This window comes from Leucopleurus acutus (assembly GCF_964270905.1).
Source record: "Leucopleurus acutus genome assembly, chromosome: 13".
NCBI classification, from domain to species: domain Eukaryota; kingdom Metazoa; phylum Chordata; class Mammalia; order Artiodactyla; family Delphinidae; genus Leucopleurus; species Leucopleurus acutus.
Window position 1 is genome coordinate 80377835 of NC_139155.1, and position 25218 is coordinate 80403052.

At 48.9% G+C, this 25218-nt stretch overlaps 1 protein-coding gene across 1 annotated transcript in view; it reads left to right on the forward strand.

The window, feature by feature from the left end:
- CCDC60 (coiled-coil domain containing 60) overlaps positions 1-15016 on the forward strand; it is a gene marked incomplete at both ends in the record, with an annotated part of 162436 nt that extends 147420 nt beyond the window's left edge. Inside the window, 7 exons of the mRNA XM_082852610.1 lie at positions 2377-2461; positions 5515-5586; positions 8261-8323; positions 8961-9083; positions 11048-11179; positions 12918-13107; positions 14915-15016. Coding sequence (XP_082708736.1) covers positions 2377-2461; positions 5515-5586; positions 8261-8323; positions 8961-9083; positions 11048-11179; positions 12918-13107; positions 14915-15016 — 767 coding nt within the window. The remainder of the gene's footprint in view (positions 1-2376; positions 2462-5514; positions 5587-8260; positions 8324-8960; positions 9084-11047; positions 11180-12917; positions 13108-14914) is intronic.
- Between the last annotated feature and the right edge of the window lie 10202 nt (positions 15017-25218).

Sequence of the window (25218 nt, forward strand, 5' to 3'; positions counted from 1 at the left end):
CCCATAGCCCTGGGGACTGAGAACTAAGCAGGTTCCTCTGAGTGTGGACATCCATCACAAGACTGTCTTCCTCAGGGAGACTCTATTCTGTGGCACCTGCACCTTTTCCAAAGAAATCTCTCCTTCCTTGGAGCGTAGACATGGGCCTTGGTGGGTAGACATGGGCCTTGGTGGGTAGACATGGGCCTTGGTGGGTAGACATGGGCCTCACAGTCCCAAGGCTTTGTTCCAGTTCATACATAGCCAACCTCTCACAGTCCCAAGGCTTTGTTCTAGTTCATACATATCCAACCTCAGCTACGTGACGGGTGGAGCTTGATGTCGGTGGGCACCGCTCCCGCCCAGAGGCATTATTGGCAGAAAGAAACCTTTGGTGCATTAAATGGCACATGCAGCCTTATAGGGGACTCTCTGGGAGAGCTGCCCAGTGTGCCAGGTCACTGGGCTCATTTGCTGGTACCCACCCACTAGACTGGTTTGCTTCCGGGTAGGGGCAGGAGTGGGGGAGTGGTCAGATGGTGCTGCTGGGTCCCCAAGAGAAGGGAAGAAAGTGGAGGAAGTATCCAGGGCTCCCTCATCAATAGGCTTCTGGACACACCCCAAGGATTCTGGGATGCGTGGCAGTAGGGAAGGTGGGCGTGACAAGACAAAAATGAAGATCAGATCCAGGTCAGATGGAATCATGCCCACCAGTTACTGGGAAGATAAACTATCAGTACTTGAGAATGAGGAAGGGGGAGTGGAAAGTGGCTAAATGCTGACGTTTATCACAGCCTAGATGGCTCCCAGGTCACTGACGGGAGCACCCTTTCCCTAGCACCCAGTGACTTGCATTCACAAACAAGGTTGGACACAAACGGCGCTGGGAAGCACTGCCTTCACCCTTGCAGGTACGGCTTTTGGGACTTGACCTTGAGCCGACTACAGGCGCCTACTAAAGAGTGAAAGGTGTCCATGTTGGCACTGTCTTCCTTCATTGATATTCCAAATCTAGCTCATAGTCTCCCAAACCCCTTCCTACTTTTTTTTTCTCCTTAATCGTTTGCTTATTTATTTAGCAAATATTGACAGAGATGCCTGTATGACAAGCAGGGTGCCAACTGCTTGCCCATCTGTATTTGTACAAAACACTTAGGGCTTCCACTCTCCCACTTTTCTTGTAGCACCTAGCTTGCTCCAAATATATATTATTTTCCAACTTTTAAGAGTGTCCATGTATTAGATTCCCAGGGCTGCCTTAACAAAGTACATTTCCTGGCTTAAAGCAATAGGAATTTATTGTCTCACAGTGCTGGAGGTTAGACTCCAGGTGAAGGCGTCAGCAGGGCTATGCTTCTTCTGATCTGTATGGCAGAACCCTCCCCTGCCTCTTCTAGCTTGTGGTAGTTGTTGGTAAGCCTTGGCATTTTGGCTTGTAGACACATCAGCAGTCCAGTCTCTGCCTCTGTCATCACATGGCCATCTTCTCCCTTTGTGTCTCTCCCGCCTTATTACAAGGACACCAGTCATATTGGATTGAGGGCCCGTCCTACTCCAGTATGACCTCATCTTAGTTACGCCTGCAGCCACCCTATTTCTAAATAAGAATATGAATAATTCACATTCTGAGGGACTGAGGATTAGGGCTTGGACATTATCTTTTGGGAGGACGCAAGTCAACCCCTAATAGTCAGGCACAAAGAAATATCTCTACATTGTGTAAAAAGCAACAATGTGAAGTATGAATATACAAGTCAACTAATGCAGTGAGGAGTGGGGGGGGGGGGCACGGGGAGCGGGAGAATGCACTGGAAGTTCTAAAGGGCCCCATCAGCACGGGATGAGCCCCACCTCAGAGTCTTTTCCAGGGAAACTGGAGGCCCAGATTTGTAATGTGAAAACTTCCAGTTACGAAAAGTTTGAGCATCTACATCAAATCAGGTCAAACACATTTACGAGCTAGAGTCGGCCTGCGAATCACCAGTTTGGAACTTCAGGTCTTTGGGATCAGAGAGGGTTTTCCCGGGCAAGTTGATCTCTTCTTGGAATTGGAAACAGTTATCTCAGGCTACAGAAGAGTGTTTAAGGGCAGGGTGGAGGGGAGCTGCGGCCAGGAGGAATGAGATGAAACAGGAAATAGAAAGAAGCCAAGACCCTCCAGGCCTCACAGGCCACAGGGAGGAATTTAGCTGTCGTTCCAGAGGAGATGGCCAGTCACTGGTTGGAAGCAGACGAGTCACGTTTACAACCTGCAGACTTCTGGACCCCGGTCACATCCTTCTCCAGCTCCCCAGTACGCCAGAGCAGAGGCGATATCGGCCTGGGGGCTGGGCCGTGACCTGCGCAGTCCTGTCTCACGAGCACCCTGCAGACAGTGACCTCTTGTGTTCCCATCAGATCTGCAGAAGCTCCTGGAGATGGTTCGGGAAGATGCTCAGAGAACAGTCACAATGGCAGATGGGATGCAAAAACAAGCGGCCAGGTATGTTCTTTTGACACCTGGGCAAATAAAGGATAGCATCATAGTGATAACATAAAGGACAGCAGTTCCCAACGGTTGAGCATTTCCTCTGTGACAAGCGCTGAACCATGTACTTTGCTCATGTGTATCACCTCCCTGAGTTCTTGCAACAACCCTACAAGGTAGGTACTGTTGTCTACATTTTACAAATAAGGAAATGAGGTTCGGAGAGGCTAACGAATGGTAAGGCCACATCTCGAATCCAAATCTTTCGTATTCCAAAAACTGTTCTCTTATCCACTCCGCTGCCCTGCTTCCCAGGAACCCAAAGGTTTATTCATTCATCCTTTTAGTGAGTATTTATGAATATGGATGGACCGTACTAATTATTGCAGGAAGTGTTATGAAAGAAAAGCTCAGACCTGTGAGAGGACATAATAGGGGCATCTGATCTAGTCCGGGATGGGGATGAGAGAAGTTCCCTCCAAAGAAGAAACTTTAAGCTGAGATTTTGGATGAAGCATGAGAAGGAGCTCACCGGCCAGAGTCGCTGGGGGGTCGCCGAGAGAGCCAGCACGGGGAGTGAATACTGCAGACGGCACATGTGCAAACATGGTCCAAAGGGAGCGTAGCACCTTCAAGGAACTGAAATGCTTCCCAGATGGGATGGGCAGAGATATAAGTCTGTCTGGGGACCTTGGAAGCCACCTCTAGGATTCTGATTTCTATCCTAGGAACAAAAAGAACCCTTTGAAGTTTCAAGCCGGCAACCAATGTAATTGGCTCAGAGAGTCAGACTTGAACCTGAGGTGTCCTCCTTCCGGCGGAAAGCCCTGTCCACTGGACCTCTGGCCTCTAAAAGCCTCAGAGAGCACGCGGGCTAGAGCTGAAGTTCCCTTGCCAAGTGTGGATCCCTCAGAGTAAGCAGAGGACTTCCTGAGAATAAATGAGGCACTGGAGAGGTTCATCGTCACCTTCAGCCTCCTGGGATGCCGGCTATGACTTATCGGTTATTGTTATTAGCATAAGTACGGTTCACCAAGCACGTTCACAAGCATCACACCCGCCTCTGCTTGTTAATGATGAATTGGCTGCTGCTGCCTCAACTCACATCGGGGCTCTGGAGGGTGACGTTGAAGGCTCTCAGAGACAATGTTGGCCCTTAAGGCTCCGGTCGCTGCGCCTGATTTATCAGTGTTAAAGACAGATGACAGTGATGAAGCATCAGCTCCAAGAGGCTCCTTCCTTTGCAAGAACTCACGCCATGAAATACTGGCTTTGGAGTCAGACCGACGTAGGTTCAAGACCTAGTGCCTTTGAACAAGTCCCTCAGCCTTTCTCTAAACCTCAGCTTTCTTATCTGTAAAATGAGATTGTGTTTCATCAAAGCACTGGCGGTGGTACCAAGTAGACTAGGGTCAGTCTCCATTTCCGTGATTTAATTGCTGTGTGCTGTTGAGCAAGTTGCTTCACCTCTCTGAGCCTGATTCCAATTCTGTAAAATGAGGCTCATTAACAACCTATCCCAAAGGGTTGTAATGAGAATTAAATGATAATTTCCTAGTAAAGTGTTTTTATTGTTGTGGAAATAATGTCTACGTCACTGAGTCATTTGAAGCACTTAATGAGATAATGCATTTAACATATTAGCATGTGCCTGGCATACTGTAAGCAAACAAAAATTGGTGACAGTGGTGGTGGTGGTTGTTACTTTTGTTTCACATACAGTGTCCTATGGAACCTCTGCAGCCACTCGCTGAGACAGGTTGATTAACCAGTACCCAGTACCATGGTCCCATCTCATAGATGGAGAAGGATGGCTGGGAGTGACCTGCTTCAGGTCCTCAAAGACAAAACCACACAAGAACCTGGTTCTCACAGAACTCATCACGTGGCCTCTGCATTCACTTCAATGATAAAACAACCATGGTTACAGTGCAAGAACCTGTTGAAATTTCCCATCCTCTTCAATTCCTCCGGGAGAAAAATCTCCCTAATCCCCTGCTAAGGCAGCAGATATTGAAGGCTTCTCTGTGGAGCTGCCCGGAGACAGTTAGGGGAAGCTGCAGGTTTGCTTTTGCGCTCCGCACTTTAAAAATGTAGATTCCTATCTCACTTTAGACAGCAGGTCTGCTCCCATCAAGACTGACGTAGAATTCTGGGGGTTTTAGGAACCCCTGAAAGCCTTCTCTCCCAGCCCTCAGCCTCAAGGGCCAGACCGCGCTCTGGTCACCTGTCTTAGGGCATTTGGGCTGGTGTAATAAAAATCCCATGACTGAGTGGCTTGTAAGCAAGAGACATTTATTTCGCACAGTTTCTGGAGGATGGAAGGTCCGAGATCGAGGTGTCAGCGGATCAGCGTCCGGCAGGGACCCTCTTCCTCATAGACGGCTGCCTTCTCACTGTGTCCTCACGTGTAGAAAGAACAAGCTAGCTCTCAAGGGTCTGTTTTATAAGGGCTTCAATTCCAGTCATCAGGGTTCCACCCTCATGATCTAATCACCTCCTAAAGGCCACCACCTCCTAACAGCATCCTCTTGGGGTGAATCTGGGGGGCCATAAACATTCAGACCATAACATCACCTAGGAAGATGACCTTTTCTTAAAATCCTCTAGCAGTATTTTACAAATGTCCCTGAAGATCAGAATCAGCTGGGACGCTTGTGAAAACTGCAAATTTCTGGTCTTCATCCCAGACCCACTGGATCAGAATCCTTAGAGGAAACCGCGTTTCTTAACAGGCACTTCAAGCAGGCGTCATTTCATGGTATGCCAGGAAATGCTAAGGTTTGCAAAGTATGCTCCCTGCACACCTGCATCGGAAGTCTGTGTGTGTGGTTTTAAATGCAGCTTCTGGGGTCCCACTCCAGGCCCGATGTATCCAGATCTCTGGGAGTGTGGCTCAGGAATCTGCATTCTCATTCTGAGCAATTTTTCCGGGTGATTCATGCCCTCCTGTAGAGCCTAGGATCCCTGCCCTAGAAGGAGAACTCTCCATTCTCCCACAGACATTTAGTGCCTTGGGGAGCATCATTTGTTCAGCGCCTTATTAAGTGACTCATCTTGCTTTGCAGCATCTTCTCAATGCTCAGACAAAACAAGAGTGATTCTGCCTATAAAGACATGCAGACCACCCGCAAATCAAGGTAGGAAGGCCTGGGGCCCTAGCAGGTGGGTCAGGAGGCACCGCACAGTTATGGGTGGCGTTGCAGAGATGCCCCTCACCAGACTGTGGAAAGTGGGGCAGGGAGGGGCATCTTCTTCCTTATTCCCTGGAAATAAGTTCCTTAACTCCCAGGTCTTGGGGGTGAGTGTTCAGCCATTTCTTCCCAATAATCGTATACCATGAAGTTACAATCTTCTGGTAGTGGAGGGATGAAGTGGGGAGCGTATGTTACAGAACTACCTCTTCCCTTTTTACTTGGGTGACTTGTAATGGGGGAGGTAAAGGTCTGCCCTCAATTCATTTATCCATCTATAGAGTATTCCTCAGTCCCCGCTGTGTGCCAGGAGCTGTGCTCAGCTCTTTAGGGATTCAGCAGCAAACAAGACAGGAGCAGTCTGACCACGTGGGTGGGTCCCACTGTCTGGTCTGGGGTCATAACTCCTTTTGTGTCATAGATTCTTTGACCATCCGAGGAAGCTTACAGACTCCTTTCAGAAAAAATGCTTTCAAATGCAGACTATAAATGACAAAGGTTTACAAAGAAATCTATAGTAATATCGATTACAATATTACAACCAAACGTGAGATATATAGTCGTCTGTGAGCTTCTTTAGCAATACCTTATACAATAAGACTTAGCAGCAGGTCTAATAACTACTGTAATTTTAGTTTCAAGTGTAAATGATTTTTCAAAATCTCTCCCACAATTTTAACGTGATGTGTAGAAGTGGTGATTTCCATTTCTGTGAAAGCCTGGGTGAAGAGGTAAGAGCTGGTTTTTCCATCTGCGTTCATGGACCCCTTGCATCCTGCCCATGGTTGAGAACTGCTGTTCTAATGGGAGAGTCATGCGTTTATCAAATAACACCACAGAGGTAGCTGTATAATCATGACTGTGGAAAGCATTCTGAAGGAGGATTATGGAGGATTTGGTGAATGTTGAGCATCAGGGTTCTAACCAAGGCTGAGTTTGACATTTAAGCTGAGACCTGAAGGAAGAAAGAAGAATTAGCTAGCCTGTGTCTGGGATCTGGGATCTGCATTCTCCTTCTGAGCCATCTCTCCAGGTGATTCCTATGCCCTTCCCCCTGTAGAGCCTACGGTCCCTGCTCTAGAAGGAATAGTAGGAATAGTGTTCTGAGCAGAGGGAATAGCATGTGCAAAGGGTCTGAGGCAGGAGGAAGCTTAGAGGCACTGAGCAAAGACCAGTATGGCTGAAACTCAAGGAGGGCCAAGGAGAGGGGAGACTGAGGCAGGCAGAAGGGTCTTTTGTTGTTGCTTGCTGGTTTGTTTATCACAGCTAATAACACTGCTTCCTTCCTCTCCTGCCTCCCCGCCAAGTCACACTATCAGCCCTAGAAGAGAGCCGTCTACAGGAGGAAGGTCAAAGCCAGCCTGCTCCCCCAGAGAATTCAGCAGCAGAGGTTGGGGCAGCTGGGTGGAATCCAAACACATGGCCTTCTGGGTATTATTACTAGGGCTCTGCTTCCCAGCAAGGTGGGATAGGGCTTGCTCCATCACCTGCCAGACCTAAGGTCTCTAGGTCTAGTCCAATGAGCCTCTGGGAAAAGCAGCAAAGGCCGGGCCCTTTCCTATGGGGAGTGGTCTGGGAAATGGCCTGAAGAAGCCCCGCCTGCCACAGGGCTGGAAGGGAAGGGTTAGCCACACATCATAGGGATAAGAAAAACAGTCTTACCCTCTAGAGTCACACAGATAAAGCAGTCAAGTCAGTTTCTCAAATGTTCAGAGAAACAAAGGGAGGCAGCGTGTGAGAGAAGATGCTGCAGGCCCAGGTCACTGAAGGAGGACCTGGAAGAATGTATGGGGGGATGGGCGCGGGCAAAGACCTTCACCCCCATCTAGGGACCCTAGCCAGGCAGAGTCACAGGAGGGAGCAGCTGCTTAAGGAATTCACCCCCACCCCCACCCCCACCTAGAAAGGGTCAAATGACACCAGGAGTTGACTGATGACAGATGAGGAAACTGACGACCCAGAGCAGAGGTGCTTATCCACAGCCTGGGAGAAGGCAGCGCCAGGGCTGGGCTCTGAACCCAGCTCTGCCTGCCTCCAGAGTTGAGTGCAGTGGGTGCTCAGCGCCAGGGTCCAGCTTAGAGAAGAGCAGCCTTGAATGAGGAGGCGGCCTGGGGCCGGGAACACCACAGACAATGTGCCCAGGAGGACTCGACCCCCCCCCCCCACCAGCAGGTCTGCACTCAGCCCCAGGGTAAGTGCTGACAAGTGCAGAGAGGAGGATGGTGGGAGGGTCCGAAATGAGCCTGTCCTCCAGATGGAGAGACCGATCTCATCCAGATGAAGCTGGGATCCAGACAATGTGTCCTCCCAACAATATGCAGAGGCAAGAGGCCACAGCTGGACTTGGAGAGTCAGAGCAGGCAGAGCTTGCTCTAGGCCATGAGACAGGGCGGGATCTGAGCAGGTAGAGAAGAAACGAGGACTGTCCAGGCAGTGCATCCGGTAGGAGTAAAGGCCAAGACGCGGGGGAAATGCACATCGTGTCTATTTCTGATGCCTCGATTAGAACCACCGCCCTCACCTGAATCCTGGTGGCCAGCAGGTGTCATGGGGGCCCTAAAGTCACCCTTTCTGGAAATATAAGGCTCCAGGCAACTTGAAACCAACCTTTGTGTTTCAGTGACAGATCCAGCAGTACAAGTGGAGACAGCCACTCCCAGGTGCCCCAGAAGAAGTCTAAAAGGTAGGCCAGATGGGCAGCGGAAGATGCCAGGTGAGAGGGACTGTGGCAACTCTCCATCTTCCCAGGGATGTAGAAATAACCCGGTGCACACCAGACTCCCTGAAGCCATAGACACACCTGAAGGACAAAGGACTCCCAGGGCAAGGGGCTCACGGCCAAGATGCTGAGCAACCAGACCGACAACGGCAGCAAGTTCTTCCTTCATGCTTGGCGCTGGGCAAAGCATTCTGTATTCATTATCTTGCTTATTCTTCAAAACCAATCCTATGAGCCAGGGCTGGTGTCCCATTCCGCAGAGGAACAGATTGAAACCTGGCCAGGTGAAATGTCTCGCCAGAGGCCACACGGCTAAGAAGTGGTGGTACTCTCAGTTCCATCACACCATCCTTAACACCTGCTGGGCTGAAGAGACCAGATGGCTCTCTGTGGGCTCGTTTAATAAGGCTTGACCCACCAGCCTGATGTTTTTGGGAAGATCTATCTTTCCTACCTCCAGGGGAGTGCCGAAGGAGGCTCCAGTGAGGGTGGAGAACCTGGGTGGGTGTTATTGCAGAGCACCTTGGGGCCCGGGGAGGCCAGCCTCGTGGGCCTGTCCCTTGGGCTCCATCCCCCAAGCCCTTCTCATCTGTGTCCACAGCCGCAGCAACCGTGACATCATCCACTGCAAGAGTGGGGTGTGTAACGCCCTGAGGACCAAGTTTAACAATGTGGCCCAGGAGGCTGGCCTCTGTCTACAGGACAAGATGGAAATCCTCATGAAGTAAGGGCACACATATATCCATTCACTCAAAGGACATTCATCTGGCACTTACTCTGTACCCACCAGATGCTAGGAGTTGGGGTTATAACAGGGAACAAGAAGGACCTGTTCCCTGCCCTCAGGGAGCTTGTAGTCTCCTGGAAAATATGGGCGGAGACAAAATAACTGAATTGATAAATTTATAGGTACAAATTATGATCATGCTATACTTTAAGAGAACAGGGTTCTCGGAGAGAGAGAGAAACCATGGGGTCCTCCTAATGCAGGTTGGGTAATCCAGGAAGACCTCTCTAAGGAGGTGGTGTTAAGGCTGAGCCCTGACACGTGGAGAGGAGCTGGTGGTATGGTGAGAAGGTGGAGCGACATTCCAGGCAGCAGGAAAAGTACAGACAAACTCCCGAGGTGGGAAGGGACATAGAACATTTGAAGAGGAGGGAGAAGTAGTAGGTGGGCTCTGCATCGCGCCCAGCCATAAACGTCATGACTGAGACTCGGAACTTGACTTTCCAAGCAGCAGGAGACAATTCAAAGCTTTTCTTTTCTATTCTAACAAGCCGGTCACTGCCTCCCTTCCCACCTGACCCCTTGACTACAGTGACTATTTTCACCCCACTGAGCTCATCCATTCAGCGAAGGTTTCATGATGACCCTATGCCCTCTCGCCCTCTCAGCGTGGAGGGACCAGCTGCTCTGGGCCACAGGTCCAAAGTTGACTTGCCCCTACCTTCTGGGAGCTCCCAGTCTAGTGAGAGAGATAGACAAATAAAGAGGCGATTACCACGCAGGGTGATGAGGGCCAGCATGGGCATAAGGAGGGGACTAAGGGAACACAGAAAGGTCCAAGGGAAATCAGAAAGGTCTTCCTGGAGGAAACAATATTTTCAGCTTAATAAAAATAGGTGATATTTCCAGGGCACTTTCTATGTACCAGACATGGGTGTAAGAGCTTCGTTTTTATTACTCGGGCCTCACAACAGTCCTGTGGGGTAGGTGCTATTATTAGACCCATTTTACAGATGAGAAAAGTGGGCTCAAAGATGTCTCTTGTCGACGGCCACGCAGTGGTTAAGTATTAATAGTAAAGGTGGAATTCAAACCTAAACCGTCACACAGGAACAGTAGGAGGGAAGAGAGTTCCAGGGAGAAGCAACAGCGAAGTCCCAGAGGCAAGAAGGGGCACAGTGGGCCGTAAACTGCCAGTAGTCGGGTGTGCTGGGGCTTAGGTTGTTTACAAGGTAAGCGGAGAGACAGACAGAGGCCAGATCATAAAAGGCCTTCCTAACCCAGCTGTGGAGGCTGAACTTTATCTCAGAGTCTTTGTTCACGAGCCAAACCTTAAAATGCTGGGAGGAAAGGGATGGAAAGGATAGAGATAAAGCTGGAGGATGTCGTAGGGGCTGAACAATCCAGCACCCTGGAGGGCAAGTCACTCAGAGGACTTTACTCTGAGTCAATGGAAAGCCATTGAAATTCATAATATATAGGTGAGGACATGGTTATATTTGTAATACAGTCTCTGTGGAGAGGTAGGACATATACACCAAATGATAAAGGGAACGGGGAAGAGAGGAACCAACATGAGTTAAACACCTACTGTGCGTCTGGCACCCAGCGCAGCACTGTACACACATTGTCATTTCCTCCTCACCACTGGGATCTAGGAATCGTTATTATCCTTCATTTCACAGACGAGAGAGCCGTGTAAATACAATCAAAAGTAGGGAGAGAACGAGGGCTGATTAGAAAGTGACTGGATTTAGCGAGACTTGAGCATTTCAGGACCTCGGAGAGAGCTGTATGCTCTTGTGCCCAAAGCCAGCTTGTATATTAGAGTGGCCGAGAGGGTTAAGAAGGACGGCAAGAAGGAAGAGGTGTTTAACTCAGATCTCGAAGGGCAGCTAGGATGGTTAAAGGAGAAGAGTATCTGATTCTTCTTCCTCTTTCTCATGCAACCTGTGATGCAGGCGCCAAGAAGAAAGAGGTCTCCAGAAGTTCCATTCTTTTGACCTTGTCTCAAATTTCCAAAAGGATGTAGCAAAAATGAGACACCACATCTCCATGGCAAAAGGAGATGCAGAAGAAATTGCACAGCACTGGTAAAGATCCTGAGAGCCAGATAAGACAGTCCCTGAAGTGGGTGAAGGGGGCAGTGGTGTGACAAAATGACCTTTGATCCCATTATCCTTCAAGACACAGAGAGGCATCACTCCAGAACTGTCCTTGGCCACCAGTACCACCCCCACCCCCAAACCAGGCTATATCCAAAGTACAACCAGGCAAGAACCCCTCAGTTCCTGAACAGCAGATAATCTACCCAGCTGTGTTCTCCATATTTACCTTGTTTGATCCAGCTTGCAAATCCTATCCAGGCTATCTCCTATAAGAGAGGCAGAAGAGGCAAACCAATCTGAAACTTCTACAGATTCTGAGGTCTATGGGGGCAGAACTATATTTCTCCAAATAATTTAACTCTTAAAGATACAAAGCCAGACAGGCATATCCCAGGACCCCTGTGCGCCAGCGCAAGGGGGATAATAAGTACAACAAAAAGCAGTGGGAATCGAGTGATTACTGGATGGCAGACACTCTCATAAATTATCTATTTTATTCCCCACAAAAATCCCGAAGGGTACATATTAACCCCCCACTTTACAAACGAGGAGATGTTAGGATTTAAACCTCTGTCTGACCTGTCTCTGTGCTTAGCAGCAATAAAAAAGTGGAGTCTGATTTCCCAAAGCTCCGTCCTGTCAGGGTGAGTAAATCAGGATCTACGAGTAAGATGGGAAAGCCTGAGAACGCACCCAGAATCCCTCCAAAAACGTTAACGCAGAGCGGGGGCTTACAAAGAGACAGGAATAAATATCTAAACGTATATCACAGATAGAAAGCAATATGGGCAGCCAGATGTATGATGGAGGATCAAGTTCTTCAACTCTTTCTGCAATCAGGGAAAAATAACCTTTTTTTCATGAGGTACCACTGCTGCCGTCACCCGCACCTGAGCCCCCAGGTTAGAACCTACCTCGTTCCCACCATCTCAAGGATGGATTCCCAGACTACCTTCACACGCTGTCATCATATTAATAGATATTCTTGAAATACGCAAAGCTGTGACTCCTGCTTACTCGTTATCAGGGACACGGAAAATACACACACACACACACACAGCAGCAGCACCTTGTGTGTGAGAGCCTCTTGCATCCTAGAAGGTATCCCACAGATGTGTCTGTGTCCTCCCTGGCTTGATTAACTCTCAAAAGAGAAGCTTCACAGCCGCATAGCCCAGGCAGATCAGCTCCGTGCTTTGTGACCACCTAGAGGCGTGGGATAGGGAGGGTGGGAGGGAGGGAGACGCAAGAGGGAAGAGATATGGGAGCATATGTATATGTATATCTGATTCACTTTGTTATGAAGCAGAAACTGACACACCATTGTAAAGCAATTATACTCCAATAAAGATGTTAAAAAAATAAATTAAAAAACCTTCAAAAAAAAAAAGAGAAGCTTCAGAATACCAGCGTTCTTCCTTTCTTGTAACTTTTCACGTTGTCTGCTTGGTAGAAGAATCATAAACGCATCACTTTAAAGCATGCCCTTAATTTTTTTAATGTGATGCAAATCGTGCTCCAGCTTTTACTATCCATAAAAGTAAAGACTTGCCTGACCTGTGGGCACTTTACATTGAGCGGGGAGGAAAGTCCCCCAGATAAAGACCGACGCTGCCTTGGAGACGCCACATGAGTGATAGAGATAGTGGAGATGGGGTCCCTGTGGTGCCCAGATCCATCTCCCAGCAGTTTCCTAACTGACCCTCTCCTCTTGGAACTGAAGGTACTTTGACCTGCTGTCCAAACTCCCTGAGGATCTGAAGAATTTCCGCCCTGCCAAAAAGATCCTGGCGAAACTGCAGAAGTTTGGGGAAAATCTGGACCTGAGGATCCGGCCGCATGTTCTCTTGAAGGTGCTGCAGGACATGAGGGTCTGGGAGCTGTGCTCTCCGGACATCGCGGTGGCTGTTGAGGTACTGACCCCTTCCTTCCCCCTCACAGTGCCTCCGGCACACTCATTCATTCCTCTCTCAACATCCAGACTGTTTAAGTTTTTAAAGTTTTAAAAAGACATAAAGGCCTTCATAGAACTCATCATCTAATAGGAGAGGTGTTGTCACATGACCTTGGTTGTTCAACTCCAGGGGATGTTATATTCTGTGTAAACGGTGCCCCCTGGAAACTTGGAGGTTTTGGAGAGACATAAATAAATGGACATGTGAATACAATAACTGGCGATCATGAAAAGGGGCACTCTGACTCTGGCAGCTTAAAATTGTGGCCCATGGACCTCACGTGGGTACTCATTAGGAATGCAGAATCTCAGGCTCCAAAGCGTATCTCATCAGCTCAGGATCTACATTTAAATGAGATGCCGGGTGACTTGTATGGACAATAAAGTTTGAGGAGCCCTGACTTAAGGTAAATGTAGAGGAGGCTCAGCGTAACTAGAGCCACTGGGGAAGATGACTGTAAAGCTGAGATCTGAACAACGTAAAGGCAGCGCCGTGAAGAGAAGGGGAGGAGCAGGCCAGGAAGAGGGAACAGCTGGTGCAAAGGCCCCAAAGCAGGACAAAACTTGACCTGTTCAGCGGCGGTCAGTGGGTTTGGGAGGAAGAGAACAGGAAGATGCAGAGTTCCAAGGGGACTGAAGAGGAGTCTGTGCAGATCTCTGATGGTCAAGTTAAGCGTTTAGGTCTTATCTGGAGGGTGCTGAGGAACCACTGAAGGCTTGGCAGTAGTGGCTCACCTTCCCTACCCCCTAGAAGTTCCTAGTTCCCTTAGGGCATCAAAAGGGGCCAGCAGATGGGGGGCGGGGACTGCCCACACTAAGGTATTAACAGGTGTCAGTGGAGTCACTTCCTTAGCTTTATCTGATGGCACATGTCCATTTTAATAGGGCTTTCAGTGCCTCAAGGTGAAGAAGTGACTCAAGGGGTAGCATTCTCAGTCCTCTCGCTGTTTTCATGAGAGGTTGGCCCTTCCACAGGCTGACCTGGGTTGTGGTCAGGAGTGGGGGAGGGAGGATGACCCTGTGGGCAAGTTCATCCGCCCAGACTCTACTTCCCACATCCTGGGAAGCTCTTTCGGGAGAGGCTCTGGCAGGCTACTCCAAAACTAAGTCTAGGGCATCTGTCCAGTTACGGGGTCTGCATTCCCCCTGCCAATTGTGGAGGCCGTGGAAAAGGCAATCGCTGAGTGGGTAAGAGGGGAGGGGGCCTGGATGCTCCCCTTGCGCTGAGCTGAGTTCGTGGCCCTAGCTAATAAAGGTTAGCATGCTCTTCTCCCCATGAGAACATCACAGAACTTCTGTTAACCTGGGTGTGGGAGTCTCTCAACCTGGAATCTACATGAAGCTCTATGTTTTGTGTCTTAACCCTTTCCTGGAAGCAAGTCCATAGTTGTCCTCAATTCTCGAAGGGGTCTATGAACCCAAACAGTTTAGGGTCAAATGACTTTTTTAAAAGATATTCAGGAGTAGAAAAGAAAGAAAGATGCAGACGACTGGGTTTTCCTGCTCTCTCCAAATTTCTTGGGGCCAGTGGTGACAATGAGGGACTTAACATTAGCCTGCTGAACCAGGAAGCTGGAAAGAGACCCTTTTCTTGAGAGGACCATCCCCAGCGTGATGCCCCAAGCATTCTGAATGCCTGAAGGGTTGGAAGGATCCTGGGGCCACAGCCTCAACCACAGATCTCCCAGGATCTTGTTGGGGAGGGCGGGGGCATGGAGTCTAGCTTTCAGACCAGATCTGAGGCTGTCACTGTGTCTGCCCCTCAGTTTGTGCGAGAACACATCATCCACATGCCTCACGAGGATTATATCAGCTGGCTGCAGGACCGAATCAACGTCCCCATCCGGCCCCACAGTGCCCAGACGTAGTGGGCCTGGGTTGACCAGCGATCCCAGTGGAGGAGGGCTGTCTGCACTGTGTTCCTGTTTCCTACCTACTCTCATGGATACTCGTTATGACCTAGTAGGGGCATCTGGAGACCGGATGACCCTGCCAGCGTTCTAGAGGGAGCTCCTCCCGGGTGGGAGCTCCCTCCTGCCTCGCACGCCAGCCTCAGTCTCCCAGCCTCCGTTCCTCGCTGGTCTAGGCTGACTCTGCCTGCTCCCTCTCCAGAATCCTTCACCCTATTTCTCCTCCTCAAATGCTAGATAATAAAATTGAGTCGAATGTTTGATGTTCAGCTGGGAAAAAGTTGGAGCTGTGGAATTTGGGCGTGGTGTTCAGATCCTGATGATAACATACAGTTATCATTTATGGAGTTTTTGTTATACAACAGGCCCAGGGCTGGGTGATATTATTGCCTAATAATATCATTTAAATCTCACAATTACTTGGTTAAGTAGGTACTGATGTTATCCCCATTTCACACCACTGGAGCTGGAGTGTATTTCTCAGCTTTGCATATACTGTCCTGGATAGAGGTGGGTGGGTGGATGGGTGGATGGGTGGATGGGTGGATGGGTGGATGGATGGGTCATTTCCCAACAAGGCAAACAGTGTGCCAGAAAATCTCGTTCTTAAGAGTCCTTGTAATATCTTGTGCTGGTTTGGGTTGTACAAGGAGCTTAACTTCCTGTCATCGCCGAATGTGTGTGGGCTCATTGCCATTTAACCTCTTTTCTCATCTTGATCTTCTGCTTCCCTACATCCTCACTAAGCTATAGGACCTGTAGTCATTTTAACTCTGTTACTGATGGCCAAGCTGAATTAACAATGAAACAACTGGACTTGATTTGCAGTTATGCCCCGATTATCAGAACACTCACAGAGGCTGGAGCCCAGCATCTCTCCATGATCCAGAAGGGGTGGAAAGGAAGAGAGTTGAACTGGAACCATTCTTCTGTCTAAGAAACATCTCACTCATCCGTTCACCTATTCAGTTATTTACTCACTCATTCAATGAATATTTATCAAGAGCTCAACATGCATCAACCGGGTTCTGGGTTCTGAGGGTAGAGCAGTGACCAATGCAGACAAGACTCCTGATCTCGAGAGTTTACATGGAGACAGTTTACATGGAGTCAACAAAGGCTGATGGGGAGGGCAGAGGGACTGCATGACACCCACACTGACACCCTTTGTTTAGTGTGACTCTGTGACAGCCATTAGGGTATAGAGGTGAGATGCAGTCTGTCAGGAGTCTGCAAAGTTAAGAGATCCTAAACTTCTCTGTATTCAGTAAGAATTGGGGTGAGGGGGAGCAGAGAAGAAAGGAGGAGGGCAAAGGCCTAGAGGCAAAAAGAAGCTTAATGTCATCTGAGGAGCCAGAATAACACGCGTCTGGTTGGACTGTAAGATCAGGTTGGTAGCGCAGAGCAGGGGTTGGGAAGAGAGGGAGTCTGGGGAGGGAGGTGGAAGCCAGATTTTTAGGTGCCTTCTAGGCTATGGGGCGCCATGGAAGGATTTTCAGCAGGGGAATAATCAGATTTGCATTCAGGAAAAAAAGATGCCTGTGTGAGGACGAGGCACGGAGAAGGGCACTGAGATAAGGCTACGGCAGCGACCGTGGGTGGCAGTGGTTGGGGGGAGGTATTAGAAGGGTATTTAAACGGTGGAATCAGCAGAAGTTGGTGTGGCGTGGTACAAGTGGACAGAAGACAGGAATGTCAGGAATCATGTCCGGTTTTTCAGCTCAGAGCACGGGGTGGAGGATGATGCCTTTAATGTACCAGGAGGAGAGGAAGAAAAGAAGGTTCAGAACAAGAAGGTAAGGAGTTCTGTTTTGAGCATATTGAGTGGGAGATGCTTGTGGGACAGTCGAGTCGGGGACTTAAAACTCAGGAGACAGGGTAGCACTAGGGATAGAAACATGACACCAACATCCTATGGGCCATGATTGTGAAAGCAGGAAGTGGGAGGAGAGGCTAGAAGAGGAGAGGGGAGGGAGGGTCTTGAGGACCCTTGAGGGTCACAAAAAGCTTCAAGCAGCCCACTCCCAACCTAGCATTGACTGAGGGACTGCTTTGCTCCAGACACTGTGCAGAAGGCTTGCCATGTGTTATTTCATCTTCGTGATCTTGCAAGGCAGGGCTCACCTACTTTACCGATGATGAAATGGAGCTTCCGAAAGGTGTTCTGTACTCATGTCCAGCTGACTCTGAATTCCCTCCCTTCTGCTGCTGCCCTCTAACGCCCCAGCCCTGACTGTATGAGACAAGAACGTCATGAAAGTTATCTGGCTTTTGGAATCATGTCCCAGGAATAGCTCTAATGATGGGGCCTCCTGGCGTCTCATTAACTTACATTTGCTCTGCATTCTACGGTTTGCATCTTACTTGATGATCGCTGCATCCCTCTGTTGTGGGCATTGTTATAATCCCCATTTTACAAGTAAGGATGCCAACACTTACAGTCATTTGCCAACAGTCACATGGGCAGCAAGTGGCAGAGCCAAGTGGAGAACGTGTCTGTCTTGGGCAGGGGAGATGCTGGAATTACAAGACTTACTCCACCCTCCTGCTTGCCGCTTTCTGGGACAGCCTATTGCTCAAGAGCTGTAGCGCCATCTAGTGGTGTATATTAGTATTATGCTTCCATCATGCTCTCCAGCAAAATAAAACCTGCCAAAAAGGAAGAAAGCAAGCATTAACAGCTTAGGCAAGGAGTATTTATTCAAACAAAGGAAGCTCTTTTACTACTAAAATAGATTAGGGACCAGAAGGAGGCAATACATCACCTCCCAGCTCCCAAGCTCAAAAAATATTTCTCAGGGAGAAATATTTTGCTGTGAGCCTTTCCATCAGAATCATAATTGAGCCCCTACTGTATGCCAAGCCCGTGCCAGGTGGTCCTCTGTTCCACTGCCCTGACTGAGCCGCCTGAGTGGTTATCAGGAGAGTTCTTAAAACCCCATGCGCCCTGAAGAAGCTTTTTCTGTAAAGGAGCAGATAGTACATATCTGTTGCATATTCTTATGTACGTGGCCCTTTAAAAATGTAAAAACCTTCTGAGGTTGGAGGTCGCACTGAAGTCGACTACAGGACAGATGTGGACCATGGGCCGGAGTGGAACAGAGGGATGGACATGTAAAGTAATCCAGTAAAAGTCACCCCCTGAACTTGTGTTGGAACTGGTGAGAAAGGGGCTTTCTGCTGGCATTATTGACAATAAGGACAAAATAAGCCTAAGCTTGTGGAAGCCACCACACGGACACTGCCAATAAAGAGAGGAGAACACAGCTGAGGAGTGCAGTGAGAGAGATACCACATCTTGGTCACACCATGGGAGCACCTGGATCTAGCCAGACCTTTGAACTTTTGAGTCATGGGGATAAAGCCTGCTTCTGCCGGATTCCGTTTGGTCTCCTTCACTGGCAACAAAAGGATTCCTAATTAAAAGGAGAAAAGGGATCCGTGTATGAGTGTGACCAAATTCTAGACAGCCCTGGAGAAGGGCTCTTCCTTTCACAGGGCTGGTGGGACAGTAGTGGGAGAGACTAACATCAGATACGTCGTGCAGGTAAAGCTAAGAGAAAATCCTGAGTTAAGCCCCAGGGCACCAATCAAGACACAAAGGTCAGACCAGGAACACAGATGTTTTATCACTCAGCTTTGCAGCAGGTGTGAAAGTGCCAATTCAGCTTTAAAAGAGCATAAATACACGTAAGGTAGGGGTTGTGATCAGAGCCAACCCTCCCATATGTGACAGGAGATGCTGGATAAGTGAAGTCCCCAGCTCCGTGGTCTCCAAAGTGTGGGGTGAGGGGCTGGAAGGGGTGGCCGTGCACTAGATGATCCATTAGGGAGAAGAAAATATCGGAACTTAGAGTTATCTTAACTAAAGTCTATTTTAAGCATTACTAGTAATTTAGATGTGGCTTGACCCTGGAACCTTCACTCAGTCTGTACTGAGAATGGCTCTGCGGGTCTGGTATCAGTCAAGCCGGGAAACCCAAGAGGAGAGGAGAGTTCCACAGCATGAAAGGGTTCATCAAGGCATCATCATCTTCTCATCCTCAGTCTTCCAGTAAGCTACAATACCGCTTCTTTTTTTCTATTTTTAATTGTCTTTTGAGATACAGTTGACATATAACATTGTATTGGTTTTAGGTATACAACGTAATGATTTGATATACCACAGTAAGTCTAGATGTCATCCATCATCACCTCACACAGTTGCTTTTATTTTTTTCTTGTGATGAGCACTTCTAAGCTCTACGCCCTTAGCTACCTTGTCCAATATGGTAGCCATTACTTGCTTGTGGGTACTGAGCTCATGATATGAGGCTGGTGCAAATTGAGCTGTGCTGTAACTGAAAATATACTCAGGACTTTGAACATTTAGTATGAAAAAAGAAATGTAGAATATCTCATTAATATTTTTTAATGTTGATTACCTGTCAGAAGGATAATATCTGGGATATATTAGGTTAAATAAAATATTGTATTAAGATTGACTTCATCTTTCGTTTTACTTTTTCTTTTTTTATTGAAGTAAAGTTGATTTGCAATGTGCCAGTCTCTGCCGTACAGCAGCGTGACTCAGTTATATATATTGAATACATTTAAAAAATACATTTATTTATTTAGGCTGCGCCAGTCTTAGTTGCAACACACAAGATCTTCGTTGCAGCATGCAGGATCTTTTTAATTGCTGCATGTGAGATCTTTAGTTGCGGCATGCATGTGGGATCTAGTTCTCTGACCAGGAATCGAACCTGGGTCCCCTGCACTGGGAGCGTGGAGTCTTACCCACTGGACCACCAGGGAAGTCCTACAATCTTTTTTTAAATATTCTTTTCCATTATGGTTTATCTCAGGAGATTTGATATAGTTCCCTGTGCTATACTGTAGGACCTTGTTTATCCATTTTTTGTTTTACTTTTTTAATGTAACCCATAGGAAACTCAGAATTACACATGTGGCAGGCATTATGATCCTATTGGAGTAGAGGGCTTGAGACTGAAGGTGAGAAGACCAAGGAGGAGCCTTTGGAAACACCCAGGAGAAATCAGGAGAGGATGAGACATCCCCGGGCAGTGGGATGGGGACAGAGAATAAGGGGGAGAAACTCAGGCTTCTGCTGTAGGATGTCGTGTAGTGTTGTAGTTGTATTGTTGTAGGATTAAAAGTATGGACTCTGGGACCAGATGGCCTGGTTCCAAACCTGACTCTGACACTTGTCAGCTGTGTGACCTCGGGCAAGTCACTTACCCTGTCTGTTGTGCTTCAGTGTCCTCAATAAGACAGTGTGGGTAGTAGCAGTACTCGCTTCATAAACTTGCTGTGAGGATTTAATGAGTTCGTTCACTGATTCTCACCCTTGACTGCACATTTGAATTACCTGGAGAGTTTTTAAAACTCTTGCTGCACAGAGATTCTGATTTCACTGATGCAAGGTATGGCCTGAGCATCAGGGCTTTTAAAAATTACCCAGGTGATTCTAACATGCAGCAGAGTTTGCGAACCATTGAGTTAGTATACACAGCTTAAAACACCGGCACAGTGTGACCCTGATTTAAGTGTTTGCTGCTATTATATTTTAGCGTCTTGAATAATTCATAATGTGTTTATATTATGGTAACAATCGAGAGCCTACTATGTGCCGGTCATGTCGTTGCAGGAGCAGGGCATCTTCCAAGTCCATTCACAGAGCTCACAGTGAGTGTTTCGATACGTCCTCCCTGGCAAGTACAGGTGCGCCAATCAGACCAAGGCGGGATCTGGCGGCTCATTCAGCAGGTCCAACTTTTCAAAGCCTCGGTTGGGGAAATAGTGCAGCCCGTTTCCCAAAACACTTAACTCCAGCAACAAGGTTTTAGTGTTTGGCAACATACAAGCAGAATGCAATTAAGCCTTGGAGCTGTGCACTGGGTGTCTACCAGCCGGAGCCAAATGGAAATGGAGTGAGGTGAGGCTGTGTTTGGAGTATGGAATAAAGTCGTCTGTCTCAGGCCCCCACGGTGGGAGATGCTTCAGTGAGAACTGGCTGAAAATGGTGAGGGACCTTCAGAACTCAGGTTGTCATCAGAGAAGGAGGCGTGGCTGAGACGAATAAGGACAGAAGACAGAGAGGTACTAAAGTCATGAAGAATGAGCCTTCTGTCTTGGGCAGAGCGGAAAGAAGAGTCCAAACTCTCCTTATTCAACAGACTTATAGTGAGCACCCGCAATGCCTCTAGGCCCCATGGGTGCTGATTTAAATAATAATCGTTGTTAACAATTATTGGGCACTTACATGCCAGGTGCTCTCTTAAACACTTTGTATGCAATATCTTTTTTTTTTTTTGCGGTACGCGGGCCTCTTACTGTTGTGGCCTCTCCCATTGTGGAGCACAGGCTCCGGACGCGCAGGCTCAGCGGCCATGGCTCACGGGCCCAGCTGCTCCGTGGCATGTGGGATCTTCCCGGACCGGGGCACGAACCCATGTCCCCTGCATCGGCAGGCAGACTCTAAACCACTGCGCCACCAGGGAAGCCCGCAATATCTTTTTAAAATATAACAATTCTATGAAGAAAGCGTTATCGTCATCACTTTCAATGAGAAAGCTGAGGCTCCGAGAATTGCAGCACGTTGGTTGCAAGCGACAGAACTCAGACTCACTTGGACTAGAGAGAAATTTGTTGCCTCAAGGAATACAGTGAAGGATTGAAACAGCAAGCTCTGGTATGGACGAAGATGCATCTGGATCTTTTGATGCATCTGGTACCAGGGGCCCTTCCTGTGCCTCCCCTTTACTTCTGTGTGTGCATCAGCCATAAGCTATCCTGCAGCATGCCATCCTCTTAACGCAGATGGCGGTATGGTTTCTGGCCTTCCCAAGGCTGTTCCCCTCTGTTCTGGTTTTTCAAATTCCAGGGAAAAGCTCTAATTGACCCAGCTTGGGTCAAGTGTCCACCGGGGTCAGCGCAAGCTTGAGCCAGGGAGGTGACAGTGATGACGGAAGGAAAAGGACAGATTCCAGAGGCATCATGCCTTCAACACACTGGAAGCAACCTGTGTGCAGTCATAAGGGTCATGTAAGTATGGTACAGCCTGTCTGAATAATTGCTCTACATCCATAAAAATAAAGATGCAGATGAATAAGTACTGAAACCAAAAGATGTTCACAGTATATTAAGTGAAAAAAAAAGGTTACAATACAGAATGTACATCATGATCCCATTTTCAGGTGGATGATATATGGTTAAATCAGGAGGGCAGATACTGAGGGAAAAAAGACCTTGAAAAAGGACACACGTAAAGATGTGAATAATGACCATCTCTTCTAAGCTAAACTTCCAAGAAGTTACTTTCCATGCTCTATTTTATTTTCTTCATTGCCCTTAACGCTTTCTGAAAATGTCTGATCCATTTGTTCATCTGTTTATAAATTCCAGGAGGGAGGGAGTCCTTCATTCTTCCTTTATTCCCAGAACCTAGAATCAAGCCATAGGAAAAGCTCTATAGATACCAGCGAAGTTGCTCAGTGATGAGATCCCACTTTTTTTTCTTACCTATTTTAAAAAATGTATACAATGAATTCATAAGAAGAAATAGCAAAGAAGCAAGACATTAAAAGGTGTCATTCTCACCACTGGCCATACTATCACCACCAGCGCCACCAACGCCACTGGCTCCTTGATCATGGCCGTGGTCCCCAGAAGGACCTCGCAGTCAGAGGCTAACGCCAGACACCACTAGCACAACATCAAAGTGCTTTGCTCAGCCTGTGAACCCACCCAATGCGTCTCTCGCCTTTCTCCAGCTTCCTGGGTGCCCACTTTGTCCATCTGTGCCCACTCGGTACAGGGGATGTTATTATCGCCATCACACCCCCATAGACTCAGGAGCCCAGAATAACCTGCCACCAGTAGGGCATACACTCAGAAGAATGTTTCCAGGAAGAGGAGGTGACCAATCTGTACCCACGCTCGTCCTATCCTCACCCCCTCACCTCCTTTGCCCCCAGTCCTGAGGACTTTGAAGATCATTATGAAACACCAGAGCTGGCTAAGGTTGGAGAAGGAACTCAGGCTGTGGGCACGGAAAAGTAAGAATGGAGGCCAGTAGACCGCTTGTTCTGACCCTTCGGAGTTGGGCCCCAACGAGGGTCCTCCTGCCCAGTGTCGTTCGGGCCAATAGAAGCAGACTGAATTCAGTTCAGAAACAAAGGAAAGCTTTATTCTTTGATCAAAGAATGGCGAGGTGCCACCTCGACAAGCTCTCCCGGCAGCCCGCCAGGCCGTGGGCGGGGATGCTTTATAGGGTCCTGGGCAGCGGAGGGGGCGGGGTTCTCGCAAGTCGGGCGCATGCGCTGCTCAAGGCTCCAGATCTCAGAGCCGGGCGGCAGCAGTCCTGCACGCGGCCCGGGAGCAAGGACTCCGCGCGCAGCCACCTAGGAGGAAGAGAAGCCAGACTAAGCACAAAAGGAAAAAAGGTTAGACTTTATTATCATTTCCTGGGAACTGTGCCTGCGCTTTGCGAGCGGCAGCTCCCTCGTCTGCCTTTCTTCCGGCGCTGGGCGGGTTCGGTAACTGCCTCCTGCTGAGGCTGGGCGTCTTCGTGGCCTGGGTGAAGGAGCAGAGCTCCCCCAGCCGCCTTTAGATGTGTTTGATGGTCAGCAGGCCTCGGCCCTGACTGTTTGCCCCTGAGCGACCCCCATTTGTCTAACCTCGTGGAGACAAAGGACGCCAGGCAATTGCGGGTGCGTGGCCCAGACGTTAGCAAGAGCGTAATGGTCACATGTCAGATTTTTCCTAAACATGAAGCTCTTGGTCTTCAGCCTGCTGGCCACTGTGCCTGATGTGGAGGCTTGGTCGGGGCGGACTCTCCCTGGTCACACTTTGGTTGTTTTTCGGAGGAGAGGCTTCAGGTCAGAGAGAGGTTAGCACGAGTAGTCAAGGGGGGCCGTTGCCCCAGGTTGTCTCTGGAGGTTCCCTCCAGCGTGATGCCCCCCCGGAGTGACCCCTGCGACTTAAGGGCAGACGGGTGATTGGGGTCACAAGTGGGGTCCGTCCACTTGGGGGTGAGCTGGACTTGCAGGCCACCGGTTTTCCAGGGTTTTAGGTGCACCCAGACTCCTGGCTGGAGGAGGTGCAGGGCCATGTAGGTGGGTGGGTGCGGGCAGCACCTGGGCACCATATTCAATGAGGGCTTTCACGTTTTCTCACCCCTGGAGGGCCCACTTGAGTTGGTCCATTTCAAGGGGGCTCAGGTGTCTCTTCTCTCAGGCATGGGGAATGGGTTTACCATTCGTGAGTTCTAACGCGCTAGATTTACCTTATCCTTGGGGCTAACTGCGTGCCAGCCGGGCAATTGGAAGCAACTGAATCTAATTTTCTTGAGTCTTCTGGCATAGCTCAGCTGAGGTTCGTTTCCAGGGCTGATTGGATCTCTCTACTTTCTCGGATGACTGGGGTCTCCAGGCAGAGTGCAGAGTCCATTTTATGCCCAGGGCACTCGTTATTCACTTCATCACTTGAGACACAAATGCCGGACCATTATCACTTTGTAGGGATCCTGGGACCCCAGACCTAGGGATTATTTCTTTTAGTAATGCCTTAGCTGTTTCAGCTGCCATTTCAGGTCTAGCGGGGAGTGCTTCTATCCACCCAGATAATGTGTCTGTCAGCACCAAGAGGTACCTGAAATTACCAGGTACTCTGGGCATGACAGTGAAATCAAAATCTGCCAATCGGGCTTCCCTGGTGGCGCAGTGGTTGAGAGTCCGCCTGCCGATGCAGGGGACGCGGGTTCGTGCCCCGGTCCGGGGGGATCCCACATGCCGCGGAACTGCTGGGCCCGTGAGCCGTGGCCGCTGAGCCTGCGCATCCGGAGCCTGTGCTCTGCAGCGGGAGAGGCCGCAACAGTGAGAGGCCCGCGTACCGCAAAGAAAAAAAAAAAAAAAAAAAATCTGCCAATCTTCCCCAGGATATGTTCCTCTGGCCTGAATGGCTCTTATCTGGAGGCCTCTGGGGGGTCTGGTGTTGGGTTTTTCATTGTGCAGATGGGGCAGGTCTCAACTCTCAGGCCGATTATACCTTTCATGCCAGGAGTTACCATGACCTCAACTAACCAGTTATAAAGGGCTTCTCTCCCATAATGGGTTACTTGATGAACCTTCATGATGGCTTGACAAGCTGCGGCTTGG